Source organism: Anopheles coluzzii, chromosome 2, assembly GCF_943734685.1.
Source record: "Anopheles coluzzii chromosome 2, AcolN3, whole genome shotgun sequence".
Taxonomy (NCBI): Eukaryota; Metazoa; Arthropoda; class Insecta; order Diptera; family Culicidae; genus Anopheles; species Anopheles coluzzii.
This window is the reverse complement of record NC_064670.1, coordinates 99569592-99594136: the sequence shown is the minus strand read 5'-3', so window position 1 is coordinate 99594136 and position 24545 is coordinate 99569592. Positions and strand designations below refer to the sequence as shown.

The window sequence follows — 24545 nt, the reverse complement described above, 5'->3', positions numbered from 1 at the left end:
CACCACCACCACCAATCCCTGAGCTTTGATTTATTTTCCATTGACCACCAGTCGATGCGCCATTACTGTCATAAAAATACAATTTTCCAAGTCTTGGCTGCCCGACCGGCGGCTTATGATGATGTGTCAATGACTTTGACTTGGATTTCGAGGAGGAAGAAGGGAAAAAACTTGGCAAATCCCAACGATCGGGACGCCAGGCAGAGATCAACTGGAAGAAGTTTCACTATTGCTGCTGCTGCTGGTGGTGGTGGTTTGTGTGGTCGCACTGCCGACCTATGTTGGAGTTGGAGTTGAAGTGGAAACATAAAAAGTCATCCTCCCGGCACCGTTCGCGATGTGTCATCCTTCTTTATTGACACCATACATAATCGGTCATGCTCGGTTCGGTTGGCAAAACCGATTTAACAGCTGGCTGGCTGGAGAAGATCCTCTTTGATAGCTGACGACAGTGCCGCTTCTACTGAAGCGGTGAGCGTTCTTGAAGCGGCAGAGCGGCGGGATTGATTGTCAGAAGGGAATATATTTGAGCGTGCACGGTTCATTAAACTTTTGTCATGTAAACTGTCGCTTGCAAGTGTACGATGAGACGCGTGTGTTTAGAATGATTAGAAGGTATCTGGTACTTAGGGGAAGGAGGTTCTCCTTTACTTTATTCAATTATAAATTCGCTTCATGATTGGGTTTGATAATTTAGTGTTGTTTTTGTGACTTTTCTAAAAGTGTCGTTATGAATAAGCTGGACAGTAGAACAGACAACAAAGAACGTTCATTCTGAACAAAGAATAGCTTCATCTACCTCCGTTGAAGACACTAACGACTGTATTTCCCCTGAAGACTAATCAACAAGAAACAATAATTTTAAAGATATTTTATTTATTTATTTACCAAGATATGTGTCCTGCACTTTTGAGGCAGAGACAAACTGAGTACTTGAAAGCTATCTTACACCTAATCCCTAAATTATTCCCCTAACATCACGCTTGATCTGCTTGGTGTCGCTAAAATTAACAGAACATTGTTTTTAAATGTTTTTAATATTTAATTAAAATCCAAGTAACTACCCAATACATTTAATTTCCTTGTCATAGCTAGTAATCGTTCGTTGTTTCCATAAGAGGTACGCTTGTTCTCGTCAACAAGCAAGTTACGCGATCGAAGAGGTCTCGAGGGCGCGTAGATATTGATCTTTTTTAGTTAACCAGAGACTTCTAATTCGTTTTTCAGTATTTTAGCAACAAATGCACTCTGATTTACCTTAGAACGATGTTCAAGCGTCTGTAAGCCAAATAAAAGACAACGCAAGCGATAATTTGGAATGGTTTTAAGTCCCCTAAATGTACCGCATTTTAAAGCAAGTCTTTTAAACTTTCGTCCAGTTACCTATATCACAAACTTCCAGACGACAATCTACCTATAGAACAACGAATACTGATTTTCTATGTAATTGTCTGAAAATTCAAACAAAAAACAGGGAAAAACTCTTGACAAACCTCTCAACATACAACTATACATGCGATCGAAAAATATTTCGGAGTAAGGTGTATGTCGAAATAGTCATAATTTATATATCTGCATATGCCTCAAACATCCGACTTAGAAAACTAGAATAGAATGATCGTAGCTTAAAGTCTCCAGTTTAATGTCTGATTAAGATCCCTTGGATGGTTTAAGTGAGATAGTATTTTCCATAGCTTACAGGGTTTTCGAGGATTATATAGACATGTTCAGCGAGTAGATTCGTTCAGGCATATAATAAACTCGTTCAGCGAGATATAGAATTGTTCGGAAGTAGGCGTTGACATGTTCGGTTATACTGTAGAGCTGTCACTTTCGTACCCCTTGGACTGCAACTTGCATCATTCTCTTCAGGAGGTAAACAAACGGTTTTCGAAAAAAATATGCTTTTTTCAACTAATTTATGTATTAAACACCTTGGGGAATGATTATTTGCTATTTTTATGGTATTTAAGAATGAAAAATTGAATGCTGCGGCACAGGGTGTAAACAAAACAAATGACAACACTACAGAATCGCTGAACATGTCAAAGCCTACTTCCGAACAATTCTATATCTCGCTGAAAGAGTCTATTATATGCCTGAACGAATCTACAACTTGCTGAACATGTCTATATAATCCTCAAAAACCCTGTATTGACAGTTGCCTTCCACCATATTGGATTTTTATAATTGTGTACAAATAAAGACATATGATTAATGTAATTAAATTCAAATCCATTTGAATCTGAACAAATTTGTAATAAATTAAGCAAATATTCATGCACAAGCTACAAGAAGACGATCGTATCATTGAAATAATATCAAACGTGTCAATAATATCTGTATTTACTCCTTCTATTTTCGCTTCATCCTGTCTTCCAACCTGCTCAAGGATGAGTTATGTGTAACGCTGTACTAGAAATATAAGGCCTCTACATTGACACGAACGGCAACGAGTTGTTGCAAACATCAATTTCATCGCTTCCATCACTTCCACACCAACAATAACACAGAAAAAAGGAATCTTCCCTCCACCTACCCCTTTACAACGGCCCAAAAATCCAATAGCATAAAACATTTCACGCACAACTGACGCCCGTGTACAAACACAAACATCACAGCCTGAAGCCACACAGTGGCCACACCGGATTCCCCTGAATAGGAAAATTCATCGACTGTTCAATTCTCATCCCCCTCTCCTTAACCCAATCCCGCTACTATCACTGTTTGATGGATCACTTTTCACATTGGCACACATTGGTGAGCGCACAAATTTACAATCGCAGCAGGCGGCAGGCAGCGTCGGGCAACATAAACCAAATCATTTACGCACCGCTAAGAACGATACGCGCATTACACAGCGTGCGCTTTAGAATAACTGTTTGGGGGGCTGAACCACCTATCAGTCTATCGGGAAATTTGGTGGGAAAATTGAGCCTTACACGCATGCAGCTAGCTTCCCATGTGGAAATTTTACACATCATCAAGCTTCCCCCCCTCGGGTTGCGTAAAAGCGTAAACAAGAGAAGCGGCTTTTTACCCATTTGCGGGTGTGCGGGAGGCTGTTGTTTGTAACCCCTTCTTTCTTCCGCCAAATAAAAACATCCACACACACACACACGCACATTCATAATTCAAATCAATCTTCCAAACGGTGTCGGTCGCCAAAATGGGGGTAAATATTATTGGCAATCACCCATCGCTCAAATCGCCCAAAGTGTGCCGTTTTTGTGTTGCGTTGCTGCGTTGATATTAGCAATTCATTCGAAAATGCAAAATGCTAAAGAAACAACATTAGAATTCGGTACGCGAGCGATCAAACGCACATACACACACACGCCCCGCACACTTGCCACAAATCGTTCGAATTTCGGGAAGGATTGCGATAAACCGCAATGCCTTTCGGTTGTAATTATTTCGACTCGATTAAGCGCAAAATTGTTCAACAAATGCAAAATTTCAGCCTCTTCGGGGGGGGGGGGGGGGGGGGCACGTGGAAGCTGGTTTTCCCTTTTTTACAAGCGGGCGGAAGAATTCGTGAAGAAATTCCACCAAACACACGCTTGCGTTTTTGTGCTAGTCGAATGGTTGAAGATTGTTGCTATTTCACATGCTGGGCTGATTCTAATGAATGTTGCCCTAAGAAAATATTCGATAGAAACCGCTGGAAGCACACACGCATACTGACGCATACGCATGAATAATTGGCAGAGGTTTGTTGCTGTCTCATCGCAATAAAAACATTGGGTAGGATATTTTGTTAGCTGTGGGAAGATGTTTTTTTTTTTGCAACCTCATACGAAGAATTTCCTCTAAATGAGGAATAAATTCAGTCCCAAAGACACAACACAAAGCTACAGCATAAAAAGACTGCTAACTTACTGAGCTGAATCAATTTGTTCTCAATGTCTAAAATACAAAATTCGATTTCAATTCGCAATTCAATTCCAAATGAATCGTGAATCATATTAATCCTTCTAATATTAAGGAAAAACGGCTTAACAAATAAACACTGACGAATTAAGTTGAAAATAAAGAAAAAAGGTCATAAAGGTAACAAAAATGAGTAAAAAACGCAATAGATAAATAAACAAATATGCAACAGCTTTAGATAATTGATGCAATAAAGGAAATGTCCAGCAAGAAGTAAAGAAAACAGGAAAATTCTAGTTACATTTAAACTAGTAATGAAAAACGGTAAAAAAAATCTAAAAAAACTTAATAAATACGAATCTACAACCAACAATAAAGATAAATATTTTCAAACTAGATAAAATTTTTAAAATATATTAATTACTAACCAATCAAAAGGAGTTTCTGAAACTCCGTGGCGAAATGGAAGCAAATCATTATTGAAAAAAAGAAAGATATTCATGGCTGTAAAATCTCCTTTGTATGTATTAACTAAACTGATAGTTGTCTCAAAACCAATTAAGAATTACTGAATTACCCAATAAACTCCTAACAACGAATGTTCAGAATGTTCATTAAATTGCATTCTCCTTCCCTGACCCCATCGGCCACCGATCGATCGATAAAACTCGCATTTGCATAATGAATCGCTCGGAAAAGCTACTCCCCCGAACAACTGATTGAAAAGACCCGGCGGCATCAAGACAAGAAGCTTTATCATTATCATCAGCGTGCAGGAATGTCGCTTGTCGCTAGAACATTCAGCAGCAATTACTTTCAGCTAGATAAATAAAACTAAATCGAGATAGGAATCGCACCCGAGCTAAAAAAGCAATTAACACGACCCATACTGCACCGTAGTATTACACACATTTCAATTATTTAGAGCAAGAAGATCGTCGGCGTGGGATAAGAGCGAGATCACGAGAGAACCCCGTCGGGCGGGTATGGCCGGAATTGCAGTGGAATATCACTATCGATAAAGTTTTTTTTTTGTGTTGAGGAAAGAGATTTCACCCACCCAAAAGATACAGAGCGAGAGATGGAGAGAATCAGAGGGATAGAGGGATAAAAAGAAACAATTCCGCAGAGCGATTGTGATCCACTTCAAAGCCCGTCGGTGCGTAAGGAGAAGATTTATCTTCCTCTCCCCCACCGACGAACCCAAACTAGCTACAAAACGACCCAGAATTTATGTCCTTTTGCGAGCCTGAACGAAATGGTTGCCCAGTGGCGGACACACACACACACGATACAGTGAGATTTATTTGCTCAAGTTGCCCTTCCCTGCGGACAACCCGCCGGCAGGATGCAGCGGAAAAACACAAAACAACATACACAACAACAAAAAAACACAACACACGAATGATACTCCACGATATATTGGTCTGTGTAGTGTGCTCAGTGTACTGGCCAGTTTAGTGGCAGGACAAAGAAACAAAGTTACTGTCCTGCACGGCAAAGTTTATTTAACCAACCCGTCCCAGCGAGATTAAAACCCCCTGTCGCTCCCAACGATTTTCCCAACGCCAACTAGGATAGAGGAGGGCAATGCGCACCACCATTTTCTTTTACGCAACCACTACCACGTTGCATGCTGCTGGCTGGCTGGCTGACTAGATGGATTGTATTGTGTGTGCTGCGCAAAGTTGCTCCAAAGCCGTTTGTTTCTCCAGCAGCGTAGAATGTGTTGTTTTTCTCATCCTGCTAGGAGGATTGTTTATTCTTTTATACCTCCTCCCAGAGTGTCTCTAGTGTTATTTCTTTTTTTCGCCTCCGTTTCCTTCCACAGAAGTGCCCAGATATAAGCGGAATCCTTCCTACTTAAGTCCACACGTGTGTGTGTGTGTGTGTGGGTATGTGAACTGTATACGCCACCCACAGACTGGCGCAAAGGTGTCCCGGCGACCGACGACTGGCGGAGTAAATTTATACACTCAACAAAACTACAAACATAAAGCGACTTTACCGCCTTGTTTTGGGAGTTAAAGGCATAAAGAAGGGATACTTTTCGGATCCTCATCCTTGGGACCAGAGGAAGAAGCTACGAAACAATCCTCATATGATCCTTCCCCTCCTCGGTGCCACGGTGTGCGGTGTTTGGTGGACTTCAATTCGCGACAGGACGCCTCATCCGCGCCAAGACCACTCATAAACAAACAAAGCAATTTTTATAGAACGTGTCTTTCGATGAAAGAACTGCCAACAGCAGGTTCTGGCACTGGGCAAAACAGAAGAACGAGTGAATCTTCGCCCACTGAAATGGGGGAGGAATGACAGTGTGTGGTCAGCGGAAGCACCCATCCGGAACTGAACCAATACCTCAAGCTGGGAATAAAAGAGGCAAAAAACCCTCCAAAAAAGCTTGGCCAAAAAAAACGACTAAGGAAGAGATACATTCTTTACCCCCCCCCCCCCCCCTCCTTGTCCCCTATGGGTTTTTGAGGAGCTAACAGACAAGTGGCCAACACACCCACACACACAAACTAACATAAAATAAAAGCAAACATTTCGGAAAACGGCCACGGAACACAGCAGGTAGGAGGGAGAAAGGCTCCCAGGTTTCGGTTACGGCTGACCAGCGAGATCCGGCGTTTTTCGGTCCGGTTGTGTCCGGTTTCCGCTGCCCTCGCATGTTGGAGAGCTCGAGCAAGGGGAGGAGGATTCCTAATGGGATGGAAATAAAAACTAGGAAATAATAAAATTCCCAGGACTCTCTCGCTCTCTCTCTCTCTCTATCTCCATCCACCATTAGAAGAATCCTTTCGAGTCCAATCAAGCGCATCCACAGTGGTGTGGGTCAAGCGCATCCACTGGGGGTGACCAAACAAACATGAAGAAGATGAAAAAAACTACACACCCGCTATCTCATAACCGCGAAAGAAGCTCAGCTACAAACCGAGAAAGAACCTTCCTGCTCGAAACCCAACTACATATACACCTTTTTGCTGCCACTACACTACCAGTGTCCGGCCATTGAGTGTGGCCATTGGAGTTTTCCGAGCGTGTGGTTTTGGACCACACCCCCAATTTTCTTCTTTTTTTCTTTTTTTTTTGCTCCATTCAATCCTCAAGAAAGGTACGGAAAAGTGATATCCCAGCGAGATGAAAAGAAAAGAGTGAAATCATGCTGCCTTGGTCACACGCAGTGTCTTTCTCGCTCTCTGTCTTTTTCTCTCCCTTACTCTCTCTCTCTCTCTCTCTCTCTCTCTCTCTTGAAGCATGTGGTCCTTGCGCAACATCCTTGCAAGCAGCTCTACGGTGGGGGTGAAAGGACCAAGACGTGACCATAAATTTGCCCATTTTCATCACGCACATTATTTCCAACTATCTACCGGTTACGACAAGCACATGGGACGGGTTTGAGTTTCCATGGCTGTTTTACACCCTCCCCCCACACACTCACACACTATGTGGGAGAGTGATTGGGGTGGGTGGCCATTTGCCATTTCGTTGGCGGTGGACGTTTCCGAGGATCACTTGCTTATACCGATTCACAGAAGTAGCAATTTCTTCCCGGACAGTCGGTCGGTCGGTTTAATCTGCGAAAAAGGTAATCAACTACAAGTGCAATCGCTACGGAAAGGAAGGACACACACAAAAAAAAACAACACTACTATCCAAAAAAACAAAGGAGAATTGCAATTGATGGGAAAAATACAGAGGGAACCCCATTCTTCGGTTTGTTGTTTATTTGAAGCGTTGTTTTTACACCACGAACCCTTTCCTCGGTCAACACGCGCGTTTTGTACGAAAAACTATGGCGCAAAATTGCACATGCACAATCTTGCGCCACCAATGTGCTGCATTGAAATTGGAATTGTCCACCCAAAACTTACGGGTTGCAGCAAAAACAAACGAGCTTCTTTTTTTCCGAGCGGTAGACTTTGGTTCATTGCCGTTTCTCGTCGTGCAGCAATAAACGGTGCTAAAGTAGCCAAATAGCTCCCTTTTTTGTTTATTGTTTTTGGAAGTTGCTTGAAGTGGGCGGTGGTGGGCGCGTTCAGGGTGAGTCTCTAAGATGCCATCCACATGAAATACGGGCAATAAATAATTGCTATTTTTATAAGGTTTCGTAGAGTATGCAGTGTATGCCAAGATTTTATTCATATTTGCAGCTAAATCACTCTGTACATAATTTGTATGCTTTTTAAACTGAAGATTTTTATGACGACCGATATTACATTACTATTTTGAAATTCAAACGGAAACTTTATCAATGAAATGAAGTGTTTCCGAGTTGAAGCACCATTATTACAGATCCAGCCTTCTTTAAAGATGTCCATGACAAGCTATACTCAATTGAAGCTACATTAAGCAACCAGAAGTACTCAATTAATAACTTTCTGAGGGTGTATGATACTAAAAGTTTAAAGTATATTTTATCTTCCCATCAAATTGTCTAATGAATAATGTGCTGTTTTATTGCAGATCTAACAAGATCTTGTTACTGCGTTAACAATATATAATGGAAATGTATCTAGATACTTATCTAGATCTAGATACGTATAAGCCGGGTCACCAGAAAGAACCCACAGCCAGTTTGGGTTCGAGTTCGTTTCATTACGTCGAAGAATGTCACCGGTAATCACTAGCTGATCGAACGTAAATCATCCCCCCGTCTGGCCTATGAAATCCCCTTCGTACCAACTGTCCACCGCATCGAAGGATATATATGTATAATTGGGCTAATCCACACCGGGATCGGTCATCGTCCCACCTGACTTACCACAAACATACTACCCAGGTGCTTGTGCTACCACAAAGCGCTGCTACGTATTTACGATCCAAAAACTATTTATTATTCATTTATTAGTGGGTTAACTTTCACCTCAAGATATCCCCGAACTCCTCACCGCTAGTGTGTGTGTTTATTTTTCTATACACATTACAGGAAGTTAGAAAGTAACGCCAAAAAGAACGTCCCTATGCCCATCTATAGGGAGCTAGCTGGAAGGAAGAAGAGAGGAAAAGTGTGTAAATAAATTATGTAAATTTAATTACTCTATTTCGTTGCCCTTTTTTGCATCCTTCCTTTCACCTTTCTTCCTTCTTCCGAAAGGGATTTTCCCATTCAATATCCGGTGTGGTTGTGTGAAGGTGAAAATGGCTTTCTTTAGTTCCGGGATGGATTGAGCTATCGATGGAAGGAGACCTGCTGGCTTCGTTTCTTTAAAGGTGAATGATCATTCAAGGTTTAAGTTAGAAAATTCTTACCACAAGAGATGTTAAACAATAAAGGAAATGAAGTTATTACAACATAGAAAACGAACATTTGTACAAAAAGCAATAAATTCTTTGCACTACTTTCCTGTAGTAATATCCGCATACCGACGCAATGGAACCTCCCTTCAAATCAAAGCCAATATTAGTGGCAAACATGGTCACCCTATGTGCCCCCTACACCCCCTGGTGTTTGATTAGATGAGGTCTCCGAGGCTTACTTCACCTCAAAATCCCTAGTCCCCGGACGACTAATTCCCTCTAATTCTAGGCTCGTTCTAATTCTAATTGTTGGCGTTGGCTGTTGTTGACCCACAGCTCAAACCTCACAGCGGCTTTCCGGCTTGCCAGGGCTTAGTGGCCAGTAATCATAGGCCACCGGGTAGGGCGAAATAAAGCAAAATAAACGCCACCATTGCTACCATTAATCCAAATGTGCGCCAACGGGGGTTACAAACGCACACACACGCAAGTCTTTCGCTCAGTCTTTTCACTCATTTCCCGCATCATTTCCAACTGGTTCGCAGTGTGTGTTTCAACACTGTGGATAGGTACAGCCGTCATAACCCATCATTAACCCCGGAAAAAATAAACCGCGCAAAAGGGTGAACACCACGGAAGACCCCTTCCGGCTACGGAGGGAAGTTTGGGAAAAATGGCGGCAGCTAATGTTTTGGGTCTGTTGTTTTTTTTGGTTTGACCATTCAACGGATGGGGTCATTTCCAGCCCGGTCAAAGTCCCCGAGGTGGAAAGTGGCTGAGTGGCTGAGTATGGGTTTGTGTGTCTCTGTTAGAAAGTTCTCGTCAGCAAGTGGGCCGGTTTGCTAACACTCCTCAGCTAATGATAGACCCTGAGACTCTCGCTGAAATGGAGGAAAACCCGATCCATCACCAAACGATAGGGGGAGGTCAGGTCGCACACCGGCACAAACACAAGCACAAACTCTCACACAAACACACACATGAACAAAGCACAGAGTTTCTCGGTTTCGCGCACTGTAACGTGATGATTAGATTTAATTGGATAACAGAGAGATAGTGTTTGCACCCACCGCAAAGGCTCCCTCCAAGGGTTGGTGGGGAATTTTCTTATAAATAATTTATCACAATTTCCCGCGGAAAGGTGTTAACCGATGCAGTTCCGTCCCCAAAATTAAAGGTGTTGTTTTTCTTTTCGTTTTTGGGTGGAGGAAAGAGTTTTAATTATGACAAGCTTTGGACATTACAAGGGCAACCTTGCACGGTGAGTTGCAACTTTCTGATGGATCGTTCAAGGCATCGGGTTGGTGAAATTCCACCAAATTTTAACGAACCTTGCTTCGTGTTTTCTTTCCCCCTCTGCGTCTAGACAGGTTAGTGTGTAAGTAAAAGATTGATAAACACTTGTCCAGAAGGTGATTGTGATGGATTGTAGCTCTGATGGAATAGTCCAACCAGCAAATCGAGTAGAAAACACTGACCACGTTCTTTATTTCGTTCACACCAATGCTCTTCAATTCCTCTTTTTTTATTTCTGATTATGTATAGCGAATAGCATACACTACTACTGCTGTCAGCATACTAGCGCCCCCGCGCGTGTCGTGTGGCATGTGTCGCATGTCGCATTTACGGTCGATTTGCAAATTAAGTGAAACATTTCGCACTTCACCGGTCGCGCGATCGTTGGGCGATAAAAATGTGGTTGATTTGAATGCTTTTTAAGGCTGCTGGAAGGTGGAAGGATCGATGGTGGAAGACGTGGAAGTTCGATGAACCAAATGAATTATGTATGCTGTTATATTTGGGGAAAAGAAAGAAATTTTGCGAAAAACATAGATTATACTCTTAAAAGCTGCATTTTACTACACAATTTAGCCTACATTAAGGCGTTTATTACGTGCAGATCTTGAATGAATTATCTTCTTCTTCTTTGGCTCAACAACCGATGTCGGTCAAGGCCTGCCTGTACCCACTTGTGGGCTTTGGCTTTCAATGACTAATTGATTCCCCCCCATAACAGGATAGTCAGTCCTACGTATGGCGGCGCGGTCTATTTGGGGATTGAACCCATGACGGGCATGTTGTTAAGTCGTACGAGTTGACGACTGTACTACGAGACCGGCTCTATAAATGAAATATGATATCTTTAATTTAAATCATAGTCTTCTATCTTATTGACCTCTCCAGTCCAAATCATCAACAATCAAATAAGAACATTCGCCCGCAAGCTTGGAAAAGTAATATGTTTCCTTTGACGGTCTTACACCTTAACCTTCAGCGCCTAAAGGTATGCAATAGTATGATTATCATCTTTTATTGTTTGAATGCAAGGATAGTTACATTTTAGATGAAAAAGGCAAAAGATTTGTATTTTCTAAGGAAAAAAACCTCATAAAATATATGTAATTGGTGTTAAATATTGTTTTATTTACCTTAAATAGCGTTTGGCTGTGCAACATAGCCTACATCTAGGCGCTTAAGCATTGGAAATAGCAAATTATACAATTTATTACCAGTTTTACTGCTATTCACTTAAACTTTTCCCTGAAATCACATATATGCTAACGGTGTTAAATCGAAAAAAAAAACAATTTTCTTCCCTGTAAACCCAGCAAAAACACGTCAAACGTTTGGAACATGAAAAGCCCCGATGATAGATAAATTTATCTGCTTGTCATCTGCACATCCGATACAAAGTGGCGCAACATTGCGACCAAAAAAGCAGAGAACGCCACATTACCGTGGGCGTTAAAGTGACACAGATTGAAACATATTCTTTGGGCTGTGGCGTTTTTCTGTTCTCTCTCTTTTTTTTTGCAACAGACTTTGAATGGAAGGAAAGCAAAAACTGTACCACACAAACGTGCTAAATCCGGAAGATGTTACAATGGCGACAGATGGGGGGGAGGCACCCACCATTTGACACACCGTTGGCTTAATGCGAGTGCAGAAAAAAACCGCGACAGGGAAGCGAACAACTGCAGACACAAAACACACATACACACACACACAAAATCAGACATCGAAATCAGCAGACAAATAAATAAAATTTTAAAGCTTTTTCATTCACTTCAACGCGGAAAGGGCTCCACGCCGTCTTTCCCGCAGGCAGGAATCTTTGCACGTGAAAGCAAAATCGTCCCCGTTTTGGTTTTTTCGCGACACGCCAACAAGCAAGTGGCAACAAACTGTCCTTCTTAGCGTAGAAAAACCTACGCACCATCGCAGCGACGGTCGAGAGGGAGAGGGGGGGACTGAACAGGACTCTGGCCTTCCCTTCGTTGAGAGTAAACTCGAGGAAACGGGTCGAGGGGGGGGAGAAAACTTCCATTTCCTAAGCGTATTCAAATTTTATGCAGATCCAATACGATTTAGAAACATACTTTAAGTATTTTCTATCTTTAGTCTCGCGGACCGACGAAGAATGTTCTCACGATCGTTCGCTACGGTGGGCAACACGAGCCGGTACCGACCGGGGTAAAGGTAAGAAAGACTTTTCCCTTTACTGCAGCAGTCTTACCCCCACACCCCCTGTGCAGTACTTTGTTTGTTAGGTGTTGTAGAAGTAAAAATCAACCACTTCAGCGAGCTCTGATAGGAAAAACATTCACCCGCAACAAGCCAGCAAACGCAGGTGGTTCTGCAAGAAGCGGGCAGGAACCAAATAAAAACCCTAAATGAAGACATTGATGTACAGACGGCGGCCCCCTTCTCGAGTGTGCATTACTGCGCCTTCAAACAGCTCCGCGCGGGGGAAGGATAAGCGGTCTTAAAAGGGAGACAGGCGTAGCAAAGGGGAGAGCAAAAAAGCAGGAAGTAAGCATGCAAAAATGGAAGCTTAATACTATAATAGCTTTATCTTTCACGCCAGCAAAGAAATCCTCACAGCTAGAGCGGTTTTCCTATTGGATACATTTGAGCTCCAAAAATAACCTTTCTTGAGATGGGGTTTTTGTTAAAATTTGAATGACCATAGCTTGCGATTTAGGTTTTAAATTATTTGGTAGTTATGTTGCAATCGTATAGATTACATATTTTGTGTAGGGTGGATCTACGCATGTAGAATGTCACAAGTATAATTTTATATTTGCATAATTAATGGATTTTTTCATTCAAGAAATGCTTCTGTTGCCTGCAATCTTATCTAAATACAAATATTTACTATTGCATTCCAGTTGAACTGCTTGCTATGAGTTTTGGTATCACACATTCATACCAATGATGACCATTTACGGTGTACCTCAAGGATAACTCTTAGCTCAAATTTCCTCTTTAATTAGAAGCTGATGGGATAAAACTCTAAGTAACTGATAAATGACTTGAAAATTTGGTTAAAATTACAGACCAACCCTCACCAGACATTACAAAACGCCTGAAGGTATGCAATTGGTGAATAGATTGAAAATTATAACTCAGCTTGATAAAACAAAATGTTTAAAGGATTTATAAAACCTTAAAGCAAAAAAAAAATAACAGGAAAGGCAAAGTTGGCCAGGCTTAATATATGTATTTACTGTAAAAACAAATTCAATTCCTTGAAATTTATATCGATTGTATACCTTCAAGTGCATAATCGATGTTTGATTTTGCATACCTTCAGGCGCTACCAAACACCAAACATTCAACATTCCTTGAGTTTAGGACGATCGTATTGTCGTATTTATTTTTTGTTAAATGTAACTTGACAACAAGTATTTGCAATCGAGAACCACATTCATCCATTTGAATTCTGAATCTAAAATCTATTGGTTGTTTTATCGAACACGATTCCTAGCCACGTGCGTAATTTTGAAACAACGACACTGCCAACATTCAAATTTGAATTCAAGCAAACAGTAGCGCCACCTATTGTAAAACTAAAGAAACCAGCCAACGTACTGGGCCTCTTCTTTTGCTTGTTGTTCTCTTTTTGCTACCAACGTCTGTGACAGCTGGCAGATGTAAACAATCGCGTCGCATCATTTTCCCTTGCTGCGCGCTCTTAGTTCCACGGTCCACGTATTTTCCACCCCCTTTTCCGGGATCCAGCAGAATGAACTCCAACACCGAAGGTATGCTATCGAACCCGTCGCAATGGAAGCGGCCGGAAGATATACTGAAAATGCAACGGCTCAAGAGGAAACAGCGAGCGTTGCAGGACCGCATCAACAATCAATCGAAAGGTGATGGTGGTGGTGGTGCGAAACCGAACCAATCGTCCGCCGGAAGTGACGATCCACTTGCGAATCGTTTTGAGGCGAATACAAAGAGAAAGAATCCATTCTCGAGGTAAGTGAGAAGAAGCAGACGTGGTAGACTGTTGTCCTTATTTGTCTTTTTTTGCATTCAGAGCGGTTGATCCAGCGGCCAAACGACAGAAGGAAGCACACACCACGAGTCAGCTCGAGGACGTGGGAGAGTCAACCATCTTCGAGCTGCTGAACAAACCGCAAACAGCAGGCGTCGTGCCAAACTTGGAAGCTCCCAGCACAACCCCTGCCGCCATTGAGACACGCTTTCAGCAGTATCATTGCCCAGTAGAACAGTACCTGCCCGCCGACCCGGAAGAGGAACAGTGTGTAGCGAGCAAGTTCGCCCCGATTCACTGGAGCATCAAGAGCAAGCTGCGCATCATCTGCCAAACGCCGATACCGGGCACGAATCTCAAAACCAACCAGGAAGCGAGCGGCCTAACCTCATTCGTACGCTGCATCGATTCCAAGGAGTCTTCCACCGGGATGGACATTTCCCCGGGCGCTCGGTTCTATCAAGCCACCCTCTACTGGCAACATCCGTACCTGCCATGGTTTACCCTTTTTCCTAGGAATTCACGCAACAACAACACCCAAGCCCCACTGGTGGACGAATCGATCCGGAACGTGCTGGCGAAGGAGTGGATCATAAGCTTCCGCAACCTGTTCCAGCTGGTGCGGGCTCGCCAGTGTCCCTACTTCTATCTCTGTGCCAACTCGTTCACCGTGCTGTTCCGGGCGGCCGGTATCGGTGGACGGGTGGAAACACACGCACTGCTCACACCCACCACGAGGGGAATGCGGGCGGCACTGAAGCAGGAAGAGATCGAGTTCACAATGCCACTGAAAAAGGGAGCATCGACACAGACACAGGACCAGCACAATCGCTCGTCGGAATCGGGTATCGGTAACAGCAGCTTCTCCAACTCGTCCGAAGAGCAATCGCAAATGGCACCGAACGAAGAGCTTACGAATGATCGTTCACTGGAAGGAGAACAGCAGGACGCAGAGGAGGACGAGGACGACGACGATATGGATGGTGAGCAGTGGTTGGAGAGTATGGGCGTGGATGCGGCAGAAATACGCAAAATCAGCGATGTCCACCGAAGGAAGCAGCAGAAGCGGGAGTGCGGATCCGATTACAGCGATCAATCGCTCGTCCTCATCGAAGGCCCCGAGTGTCAGGCGTTCTTTAACTTTCTGCTCAACGCTAAAAGCACCATCGCGAAGGTGGGCAGACTGGCGGGCATTCCACCGACCCTGCTGGCGCCGGTATCGTTCGCTGGCGCAACACTTCGCACACTTCAGACCCGCTCGACCAAGATCCAGATGGATGGCCAGCAGTACCACAGTACGGAGCTGCAGGGGGTGGTTCTGCCCCACATCCTGCCGTACGTGACGGATCTGCTGTGCGAGAGCAAGGACAACTACAGCGTTACGATGGCTACTGTACCGAGCACGGCGGCACTGTGTGCCGCCTCCCAGAAGCTGATCAGCGACGCGGACAAGGAGAACGATGCATCCGCCCTGGCTGGGCCAGTGTTTGGCAAGGAGAACCTGTCCGACTGTGGGCTGAACAAGCGCATCGTCGAGAACATGTGCCGCGCCACGAAGGATTCCGTGTTCGATACGGAACGGCTGCTGTACAGCCGGGAGGCGGGTGGATTTACCTGGAGTTAAGCTAATTTTTACCACACAAGTCCATCCTGTTTGCAGCCTGTGTAGAGAAGACTGTGTATTTTTCCACCTTACTATAATATACAATGGTTAAAACCCCCCATACTTAACACTCTCTTTTAATGGTCGATTATAATTAGCTCGTCGATGCTCCAGTCCTCGTACGACGAATCGGGCAGGTAGCGCCGGATGATGATGGGAATTTTGCGCTGCTTCAGCTCCTTCATCGCTATCTGCAGCGGGTCCGTCTCGCCCTCCAGCTCCACCATGATCGGTGCGCACATGGCGATCTGCAGGGCGCGCGTACCGAGCACACGCGCTCGCTCGTACTTCGTCATGTACTTGGTCGTGATGCGCTTGTTCTTCGGCACACCACCGCCGGCCTGGCCCGGATTGATGATTTCGATATTATCCCCATCCTCCTCCTGGTTCAGCTCGTCAATGTTGTCGTCCTCCTCGACATCGTCGAACTCATCCCCACCGACACTGCGTACGTCGGGAAAAACAGGAAAAGCAAGAAGTGTTTCATTAGGCAAACAAGCACAGTCGTAGGAATGCTGCTTTACTTACTCATCGTTATCGTAATCGCCATCATCCATGGTGGAAAAGTGTTGAAATTCGAGATACTTTTTCTGGAAAATTCACGCCGCAGCACGCCGTCCAGCAAACGCTTTGTTGATGGCTTTTTGTTTGACGTTTCTTCCCCAGACGTCAAATCGGCTGTCAGCGAAGGGTGGTATAAAACTGGTCTAAACCAAGGTGTAATAAATGACAAGGTTAAGTTGTTTAGAGCAAAATGACATTTCTCGACTTGACATTTCTCTTCCGGGGGCTCCGGTATAAAAATCGGTGAGGGCTGGTGCGGGGTAATGAAATTTGTATGCAGAGAGTGACAGATGTCCCCCACAATGTCGCCCAGCAAAAGCGATAAAAATCAACCTTCTAAATACATTATCCTTGGTCTAAACGTGCGCCGACTGCAACTGAACAAATTCAAAACTGCAATAACGAACAGAAAACCGTTAACTCGGTGAACAATACAGCTAAAATGGGTAAAGTATAAAAATATGGCTAGAAAAAAAGTTAAATTCCATTCAAAGATACGATTTATTAAAAAATATATCTCTTCACTGTCCCTGGCGTTAACCACCAACACCAACACCACCACACACTACTGCCTACGTAAATAGGATTCATCAATTTCATTGCCCACATATAGCCCACACTCGGAAAACTCTCGAAAAAGTGTGCGCCAGGGAGCGGACAGCTTCCGGTTCCACACCTCAGCCTCTCACTTCTCGAAACTATCACCATCGATTGCCTTCAACACTTCCAGCAAGTTTTGCTTCTTTTTCGGATCGATCTGCACGCGCTTGGTGTTGTCCAGCTTGGGCCGGTTGAGCGAGGGCGGCAGCGGCGCCACCACCTTCGACGGCTCCTTACCGTGCTGCAGCTCGTCGCAGAACGTGTCCAGCAGCGCTTCCTTTTTCAGTATACTTTGATGCATCTCCTGCTTCATCGCTTCCAGATCCCTTGCCGCCGACGATCGGCTGCCGCTCTCCACCGAGTCGGAATCATTCGTTTCGGACGAATTGATCACCCGCTTCTTCACCGCTCGCCCCTTGCCATTGTCCTTGCCGGCCGAGTATCCGTTGGTGGTGGTGGTGTTCGTGGTGGTGGCTGACGAGCCAACCTCACGGAACTGTTCCTCGAGCTCGCTGATGTGGGCCTTATGCTCGAAGATTTCGCTCAGGTGGTCGACACTCTTCTCCGGCGACAAGTCCGTCTCGTAGTCATCCTCGTAGGACGTTTCCGTCGTGGCACTGTACCGCTTGACGGATTGGCCTTTCAGCAGCTTGGCCGCAGCACCGGGACCCATTTCCGTCTGCAGCCGGAACAGCTCCGACGCAATCGCCTTGTCGAACTCGGCCTCCTGCTCCAGCGCGTACTGGTTAAACTCGGAGCACATGCCCTCGTCGTACTGGTGCTCCGCCGTTCCGTCCGGCTTTCCGTTCGTGCCGGTGTCGTCCGATTGTGCGTCGCCCTTGTGCTTTCTGGAGCTGTGTCTCTTCCTAAGCTTCGAGGAGTTCTGGTGAGCGGCAGGCGTTTCCTCGTCCCGGGGCGACAAGGGCTGCAGTATTCTCGGGCTGGGAGTGGGTGATTTGTCCCCTTCGCCTCCTTCGTGAGCGTTTGGTTTCACCTTCGGGCTCATGTCCAGGTTCGTTACCGGGGAAGGTTCGGAAAAGTTCTGCAAAATGGAACGAAAAACGTTTATTTGGGTACAAAATACATTCTTTACAAGCTGCCATCTTACCGGGTAAGGGGATTTGTGCGAGGAACCGTTTCCGTATCGAATCATTTGCTGCTGCATTGGCTGTGGTGGTTGCTGCTGCTGTCCTGAGGATGGTTTGGACGTCTTCATCAGAAAGTTGCTATTCTTCAACAGCGTCGAAGGAGTGCGTTTCTCGTATATCTACAAAAATGGAAGGACATTCATCAGTCTAATACTGAGATAATGTTCTAATTCAACAATACCTCAATGACAGAGTTGAGCCGGTTGACTTCATGCTGCGTGCGCTCGAGCTTCTGCGCCAGCTCCCGTTGCTTCAGCATTTCCTGCTGCAGTTGGGCTTTGAAATTTTTCGAATCGAGCTGAATCCTTCTAGAGAGTAATTTGGCATCGTTGTCCTTCTCCATGAGCCTGTTTTCTAGGTACCGCACCCTGTCGGCCAGTCTTTCGCGTTCTTCTAAATGTCTGCCGAGGTGGACCACCGGTGAACACATAAAGATGTTGAGATGACCCGCGGTTTTTTTTTTGGTATAAAATCAGCCCCACACATACTTATCTTTGTTGAGCTGCACCAGATGCTTGTTCTGGTCCGTGATCGTCAGTATGTGGGCATCCTTCGCCTTCAGCTTGCTGATCAGCTCCTTGTTTTGGTTCTGCAGGTTGCGATACTTCGTCTGCCACGTGCGCACCTCTTCCGCGTGCGAGTTAAGCAGCTTCGGCAGCTCCGCGTTCGAGTTGACGTACTTGGAGAGTGCCGAATCCTGGCGCTTCTGTACCGATTTCAGCACCCGATTATCTTTGGTCAGTTCCTGCAAGGGAAAGGAGAGGCCAGAAATGAATATCTCCATATGTTTAAATATTTACAATCAAAACAATTACCGCAATGACCATGTTGGCCGCTTCGAGCTGATTTTGCAACTGCTTCAGGCGCAACATGCGCGCCGACATTACCCGGTGCCGCACATCGCTGTCGGACGCTAGCACCATGCCCGGTTGCCTAGCAGCAACCTTGCGTCGGTGCAGGGCGGAAAACTTGGAGCTGTTTGAATAGAGACTTTCCATACTCTGCATAGAATAGCTGTGGAACAGGAGCAAAATGCAAATTAGATTATCACTGTTTATAATTTTCAAAATTCTAAGGCACGTATGAGTGATCCAAATTCATTTAAAAGATAATAAGGATGAATCCTGCTAGAAAATACCCCCTAAATCGATCTAATGACGGTGAACACCGCACGGCGCGCAACTGACCAAGGCAATGATGTTTACTTTGGTAAATAAAAACAGGTCCTTGCCCAGTTGCCCAGCCACTCGCTAACATGTTGTGCCGTTTGAATAATAAGCAGCAGCACCAGCAGCAGTTTGTTGTTTTCTGCCCCCACCCCCTCGGGAACAGCAGGAGCCGAAAGGTGCGAAGGTGTGAAGCGAGCGAAAGGGAATGTTTTCCGTTACTATGGGTGAAAGTGATTTGGGGCGACGGAGGACGATGACAGGGGTATGTGATAGGGGGCGACAAGAAAACAACCAACACCAGTTCCCGTTCCGCAAGGATATATCCACATAGTAGGCACTGGTTGAGTTGGGCGAAAAGAAAACTGTGTATGTATATAAAAAATGCATATGTGAATGACGGTGGAAAATGATGAGCGCAGTGAATGTTCACTAAGTGTACTTGGAGCGAATGTACTGTCACGATCACTCACCACCACCGTGAGGAGAGTTGACCGGAAAATGGAACTTAGCGCCGATGCACACACGGCAAATACAATTTGCCTGGCCACCTTCCTATCGTTGTTACATGATACTCCTTGTTTGGGCAGGGAGGATGAGTCCTCCCGCAGGACAATACAGCTTTGCAACGGTATACTCACGAGGAACGCAATGCCGTCGACATTATACTGGGTGGGCGCCACACGTTGAATTTTTCCAACACACAACTTTTCAAAACCGAAATCGAAGAGAAACAGCGTCCCTATACTGCTGTTGATGTTGATGCTGGGGAATGGGAGAGGCAACACCACATAGAAGAGGGAAGAACAAAAAACACAGATGCCGTCAGGTTCGCAACACTACTGGACAATACAGCACACCGGCGTACGTCCTGCACTACAGAAACTTGGCTGAACAGTGAAGCAAAGGCACAGTGGATGGAAATTTTCAGCTGTTTTCCACAGCCTATTTGTTTTGCGGCGTTGGCATGGCAACGTGATTGCGCCCCATTCGAGGTGCGGATGCTTCGAAAGATAGGAGCGCGCGCGTGGCGGCATTTTCGAACGTGCGAAAGTTTTCCGAAAACGGTTGTTAATTTTTAAACTTTTTAGTTTTTATTATTTTTTTAAACTAACTTCAGCAACCGAAAAAAGAAGAAAAAATCACTTTTTGCCCTTCTTCATTTTCTCCTCATTCTGCGTATCCATCTTGCTGATCGCACGGAACACCTTCTTCTTTAGATCCTTCTGGCGCTGTAGCTTTTTAAACTTTTCGTTCACTAGCTCCTTCTTGAACTTCTTCGACCGCTCCCGTGTCTGGCGCAGCTGTTTGCTTTGCTTCGCTTTGTAGTTCGTTTTGATCATGTTCATCATTTTTACCACCTGAAAACAAGAAAACCGTTAATTTAAAATGCTGTTCTCGTTCCGACAAACGGTCGACTCACCTTCTGCTCGTGGGGCGACATCACGACCGCCACCCGTTCGCTTTCGAACGACTTCTTCGGCTTGAGCGGCCCCAGCTTGGGCTTGTCCTTGTACGGCAGCGCTTTCTGCAAACTTTTCGGTATGACCAGCGGCCGGAAGGCCAACTTTTCGCGCACAATCTTCCTGCTGTACGTGCTGTCCTCCTTCGGCTCGAACTGGATGTTCTTTTCGCGCTTCAGCTGGCCCAACGTTTTCATGCCCACCCACTGCGATTTCTGGTCCGCCGGCAGCAGCAGGTTCGTTACCGGGGCGTAAAACTTCGGCACACTCACCCGGAACCAGGTGCGGCAGAACACGATATCGCTCAGCTGGATGCGATCCTCGAACGTCGCACGGTAGGAACCTTCGGGCGGGACCGCCTTCTTGATCTGCCCCCGGATGCCCGACACGGTCCGTATCTTGGCGCCCTCGAACTTGGCCACCTCGAGCTGCGAGTTGAACATGCCCTTGATGTAAGCCGTCTTCTGAAATATCTTGTCCGGCGTACCGATCAGCTTGAGCTTCTTCACGATTTCCACATTCTTGTCCGACTCGCTGACCGCGCCGGTCGCCGCGACTCGGAAGCCCAGCTTGCGCATCTCCTTCTGGTCGTACGCCACCGTCTGGATTGCCAGCACGCCCGTGTTTTGGGGCGTGATCGGTCCCCAGAAGCTCATGCTGCACGTCACGTGGTTCGGCGTGTACTTCAGGTAGCGATGCTTGAAGTCGTCCTCCACCTTGGCGTAGATCGGGACGGTTTGGAAGCGGCGCCAGCCGAGCGAGATGATCAACGGATCGCCCGTTTTCAGCGTCTTTTTGTACCAGCGGTGCTTCTTCACCTTGCAGTTCACGTACCCTACGTTCTCCTCCACCATGTTCAGCCCCCCGATCAGCACGGGATAGGACGGGTCAAAGTGTTCCACAAACTCGGCCGAAATGTTCTTGAAGCACATGCGTACGTACAGGCCCGCCCGGTGGCCCTCGATGTTCAGTCGCACGTCCTCGTCCAGGTTGGCGAACTCCTTTTTGTTCAGCTCCGACTGGCGCAACGCATCCGCCTTCAGCTTCTCGTAGTACTGATGGTCACCCTCGATGTGCTGATCGTCCCGCTCCGGGTTGTCGTACTCGGAGTCGAACTTGGCCTTGAGCTTCATCTTCTTCGCCATCAGCTCCGCCCGGGACATGTTTTTCTCCTCCACTCGGGTTGCCTTGCGCTTCAGCGACTTCTCATCGCCCTTCTCCGCCTCATCCTCATCACCATCCTCGGCCTTCTCTTCACCCTTTCCTCCCGCTGGTTTCTTATTAGCTCCCTTCGGTGCTTCGTGCTTTTCGCCCGTTTCCAAATCCTCAAAATCCCCGTACACATCACTATCTCCGTCGCTCATATCGTCCAGCTTGAGCAGCTCCTCCGCATCCTCGGACGCTTTCCACTTGCCCGTCACGAAGCAGTTCCGGATCAGGTCCTTGTTCTGCTCGCTCGTCCAATCGCGGATCCCATCGCCGTACTCCTCGAAGAAGCAGCACTCATCCACATCCTGCACGCTTTTCTTCTTCTGCAGTTCGGCCTGCCGCTGGCTAACGCTCTTGAAAATGCCACCGAGCAGTCCGTCGTCCTCCGAGTCGGCCCCTTCTTCCGCTTCGGCCGCCTGTTGCTGCTGGCGTTTGTGGAATTTACTAAACACTCCGTACACTATTTTCATCAAGTTTTTGTTGGTGGCCAACCGTTCGAGATAGTCTTTGCGGGCCCGGGCGGCTAGACCATCCTTCCAGGCCATCGTGTTACCACCGGAAGCATCGCCTTGCTCATCATCGTCCGAGGAGAGATACCCGCTGGTGCGTGACTTTCGCCCCAGCGTGTCCATATCGTTCATATCCTCCTCGTCGCCGCTTGAATCATCGTCTTCGTCGTTCTCGTTATCATCATCATCATCCTCCTCCTCACGCTCTTCTCCATCATCATCTTCACCTTCCTCCGGTATCCAGCCAAGCCGTGCACCTTTCCCAACCTCCGCCTCATCGTCTTCCGAGTCTTCCAACCCAGAATCCTCCTCCTCCTCCTCCTCATCCTCCGCTCGATCGTCCTCGTTCGACTCGTCGTCGTCAACGCGCTTCGCGTCATCCACGTAATCGGACGACTTTATAACCGCTCCGCCGCTAAACAGCCGAAACTCCTGGTTTTCGATCGCCACATCGAACGTTTCCTTCTTCTCGATGAACGAATCGACAATCTGCTGCTGCTCGCTGTCCGGCACACCTTTCTTATGGCTGTGCGACCCGGACAGCTCTATGTAAACCGCATCCTTATCGTACACGATGCCACCGACGCCGGACATTGGCGCATAAAGGAGACGCTCCTTTTCCATCAAACTCCGCTTCTTCTCGCCCGACGGCAGCGGGCACGGGTCGGGCAGTGTGCTCAGCTCCTCGATCGGCATATCGCCCAACCCGGCAATGTGCACCATGTTCTCCTTCTTCAGCGGAACACCGCGCACGTACCCGTACAGCACCACGTTCCGATCGCACTTGGCATTCAAGCGAATCTCTTCGGCGTTCGTAATGTCCTCCATACGATCCGCCACGATGTAGCTGTGTGCTCCGCGCCAGCTAAGCGGCCGGAACTTCATCACCGCTATAAAGCGCCCCAAGTTGCGGATCTCGTTCCGCAAATACTCGCCATGGATCAGCCCGGACAGGTAGAACAGCTTTGCCCCGTTGTACACCTCCGTCCAGAAGCGATGCTTCAGTACCTTTTTCTGCATTTTCAGCGCCTTCGCGTTCTTGATCACGTCCAGATGGTTCAGGATGCCCATAATCTTCGGCATTCCGTGCACCTGGCAAATGTTCAGAAACTCAAACACCTCCATCTCGAAGCCGAAGCTAGCGTCGACCATCAGCAGCACGAGATCGGCACACTTGGCCACGTCGATCATGCTGTTAATGTCGTTGTTGCACTCGAGCAGCGTAATACGCCGCTTCTTCGACGTGACCACCGTAATCGGGCCGTTTATTGTCGTCACGCTCGTTTTGGTAAAGTTTTTGATCAAGTTCTTGATGAGCGTGGTTTTGCCGACCTTCGGTGGACCGACGACCGCGATCAGCACGGGCGGCGGCTCTTCCGGCGTTTTGTCGACGAGCGGGATGTGCTGCTTCTTGGTGATGATGTCCTCTTTGTACCGGAAGCGTTTCTCCGCCGAGCGGGCCTTCGTGATGGCGAACGCTTTCGGGTTCTTGGTCCGATCGGTCGGTTTGTTTTTGGCCTTCTTTTTGTCCGCCTTTACGCCTGGCAGGAAGGGAGGAGATGAAGATGAAGCACACACTTTTGGGAGCATGGTTCAAGGGTCACCACCAACGGCTTACTTACCGGAATGGCGTTTCTTGTGGGCCTTTTTGGCCTCGGTGTGGGAACTATCGTCCGCCATGGTTGCGTCCGGTGGCTTTTTTACACTATTTTAGCGCAAAGAAAACTGTTTAAACACGGCGCACCATGCCGCATGCTTTCAAAACACGCATGAGTTTGTTGACATCTTTGCAGATGACATATGCCGCTAGGTCGCAGAAGGG

The 24545-nt window shown here is 46.4% G+C and overlaps 4 protein-coding genes across 6 annotated transcripts; 1 reads left to right on the top strand and 3 right to left on the bottom strand.

The window, feature by feature from the left end:
• Positions 1-13978: 13978 nt before the first annotated feature.
• LOC120951242 (protein downstream neighbor of son homolog) lies at positions 13979-16127 on the top strand. The gene is made up of 2 exons (XM_040369834.2): positions 13979-14382; positions 14444-16127. The coding sequence occupies exons 1-2, from the start codon at positions 14147-14149 to the stop codon at positions 16023-16025; spliced, it is 1818 nt and encodes a 605-aa protein (XP_040225768.2). The 5' UTR covers positions 13979-14146; the 3' UTR covers positions 16026-16127.
• LOC120951243 (DNA-directed RNA polymerases I, II, and III subunit RPABC2) lies at positions 16050-16726 on the bottom strand. Its single transcript, XM_040369835.2, has 2 exons — positions 16593-16726; positions 16050-16508 (listed from the first exon to the last, which is right to left on the bottom strand). Exons 1-2 carry the CDS (start codon positions 16619-16621, stop codon positions 16142-16144), a joined length of 396 nt encoding a protein of 131 aa, XP_040225769.1. The 5' UTR covers positions 16622-16726; the 3' UTR covers positions 16050-16141.
• A 384-nt stretch (positions 16727-17110) lies between these two features.
• On the bottom strand, positions 17111-20523 carry LOC120949610 (uncharacterized). 3 transcript variants are annotated; one of them, XM_040367012.2, is made up of 6 exons: positions 20184-20523; positions 19192-19390; positions 18865-19121; positions 18558-18777; positions 18337-18495; positions 17111-18270 (listed from the first exon to the last, which is right to left on the bottom strand). In XM_040367012.2, exons 1-6 carry the CDS (start codon positions 20204-20206, stop codon positions 17314-17316), a joined length of 1815 nt encoding a protein of 604 aa, XP_040222946.2. In that variant the 5' UTR covers positions 20207-20523; the 3' UTR covers positions 17111-17313. The 3 variants fall into 3 exon arrangements, with proteins under 3 accessions (XP_040222946.2, XP_040222948.2, XP_040222945.2); XM_040367014.2 differs by lacking the exon at positions 20184-20523 and adding an exon at positions 20016-20177; XM_040367011.2 differs by having other exon boundaries at positions 17111-18495.
• Positions 20524-20616: 93 nt separating this feature from the next.
• Positions 20617-24517, bottom strand: LOC120949609 (ribosome biogenesis protein BMS1 homolog). The gene is made up of 3 exons (XM_040367010.2): positions 24346-24517; positions 20966-24264; positions 20617-20903 (listed from the first exon to the last, which is right to left on the bottom strand). The coding sequence occupies exons 1-3, from the start codon at positions 24401-24403 to the stop codon at positions 20685-20687; spliced, it is 3576 nt and encodes a 1191-aa protein (XP_040222944.2). The 5' UTR covers positions 24404-24517; the 3' UTR covers positions 20617-20684.
• Positions 24518-24545: the final 28 nt, after the last annotated feature.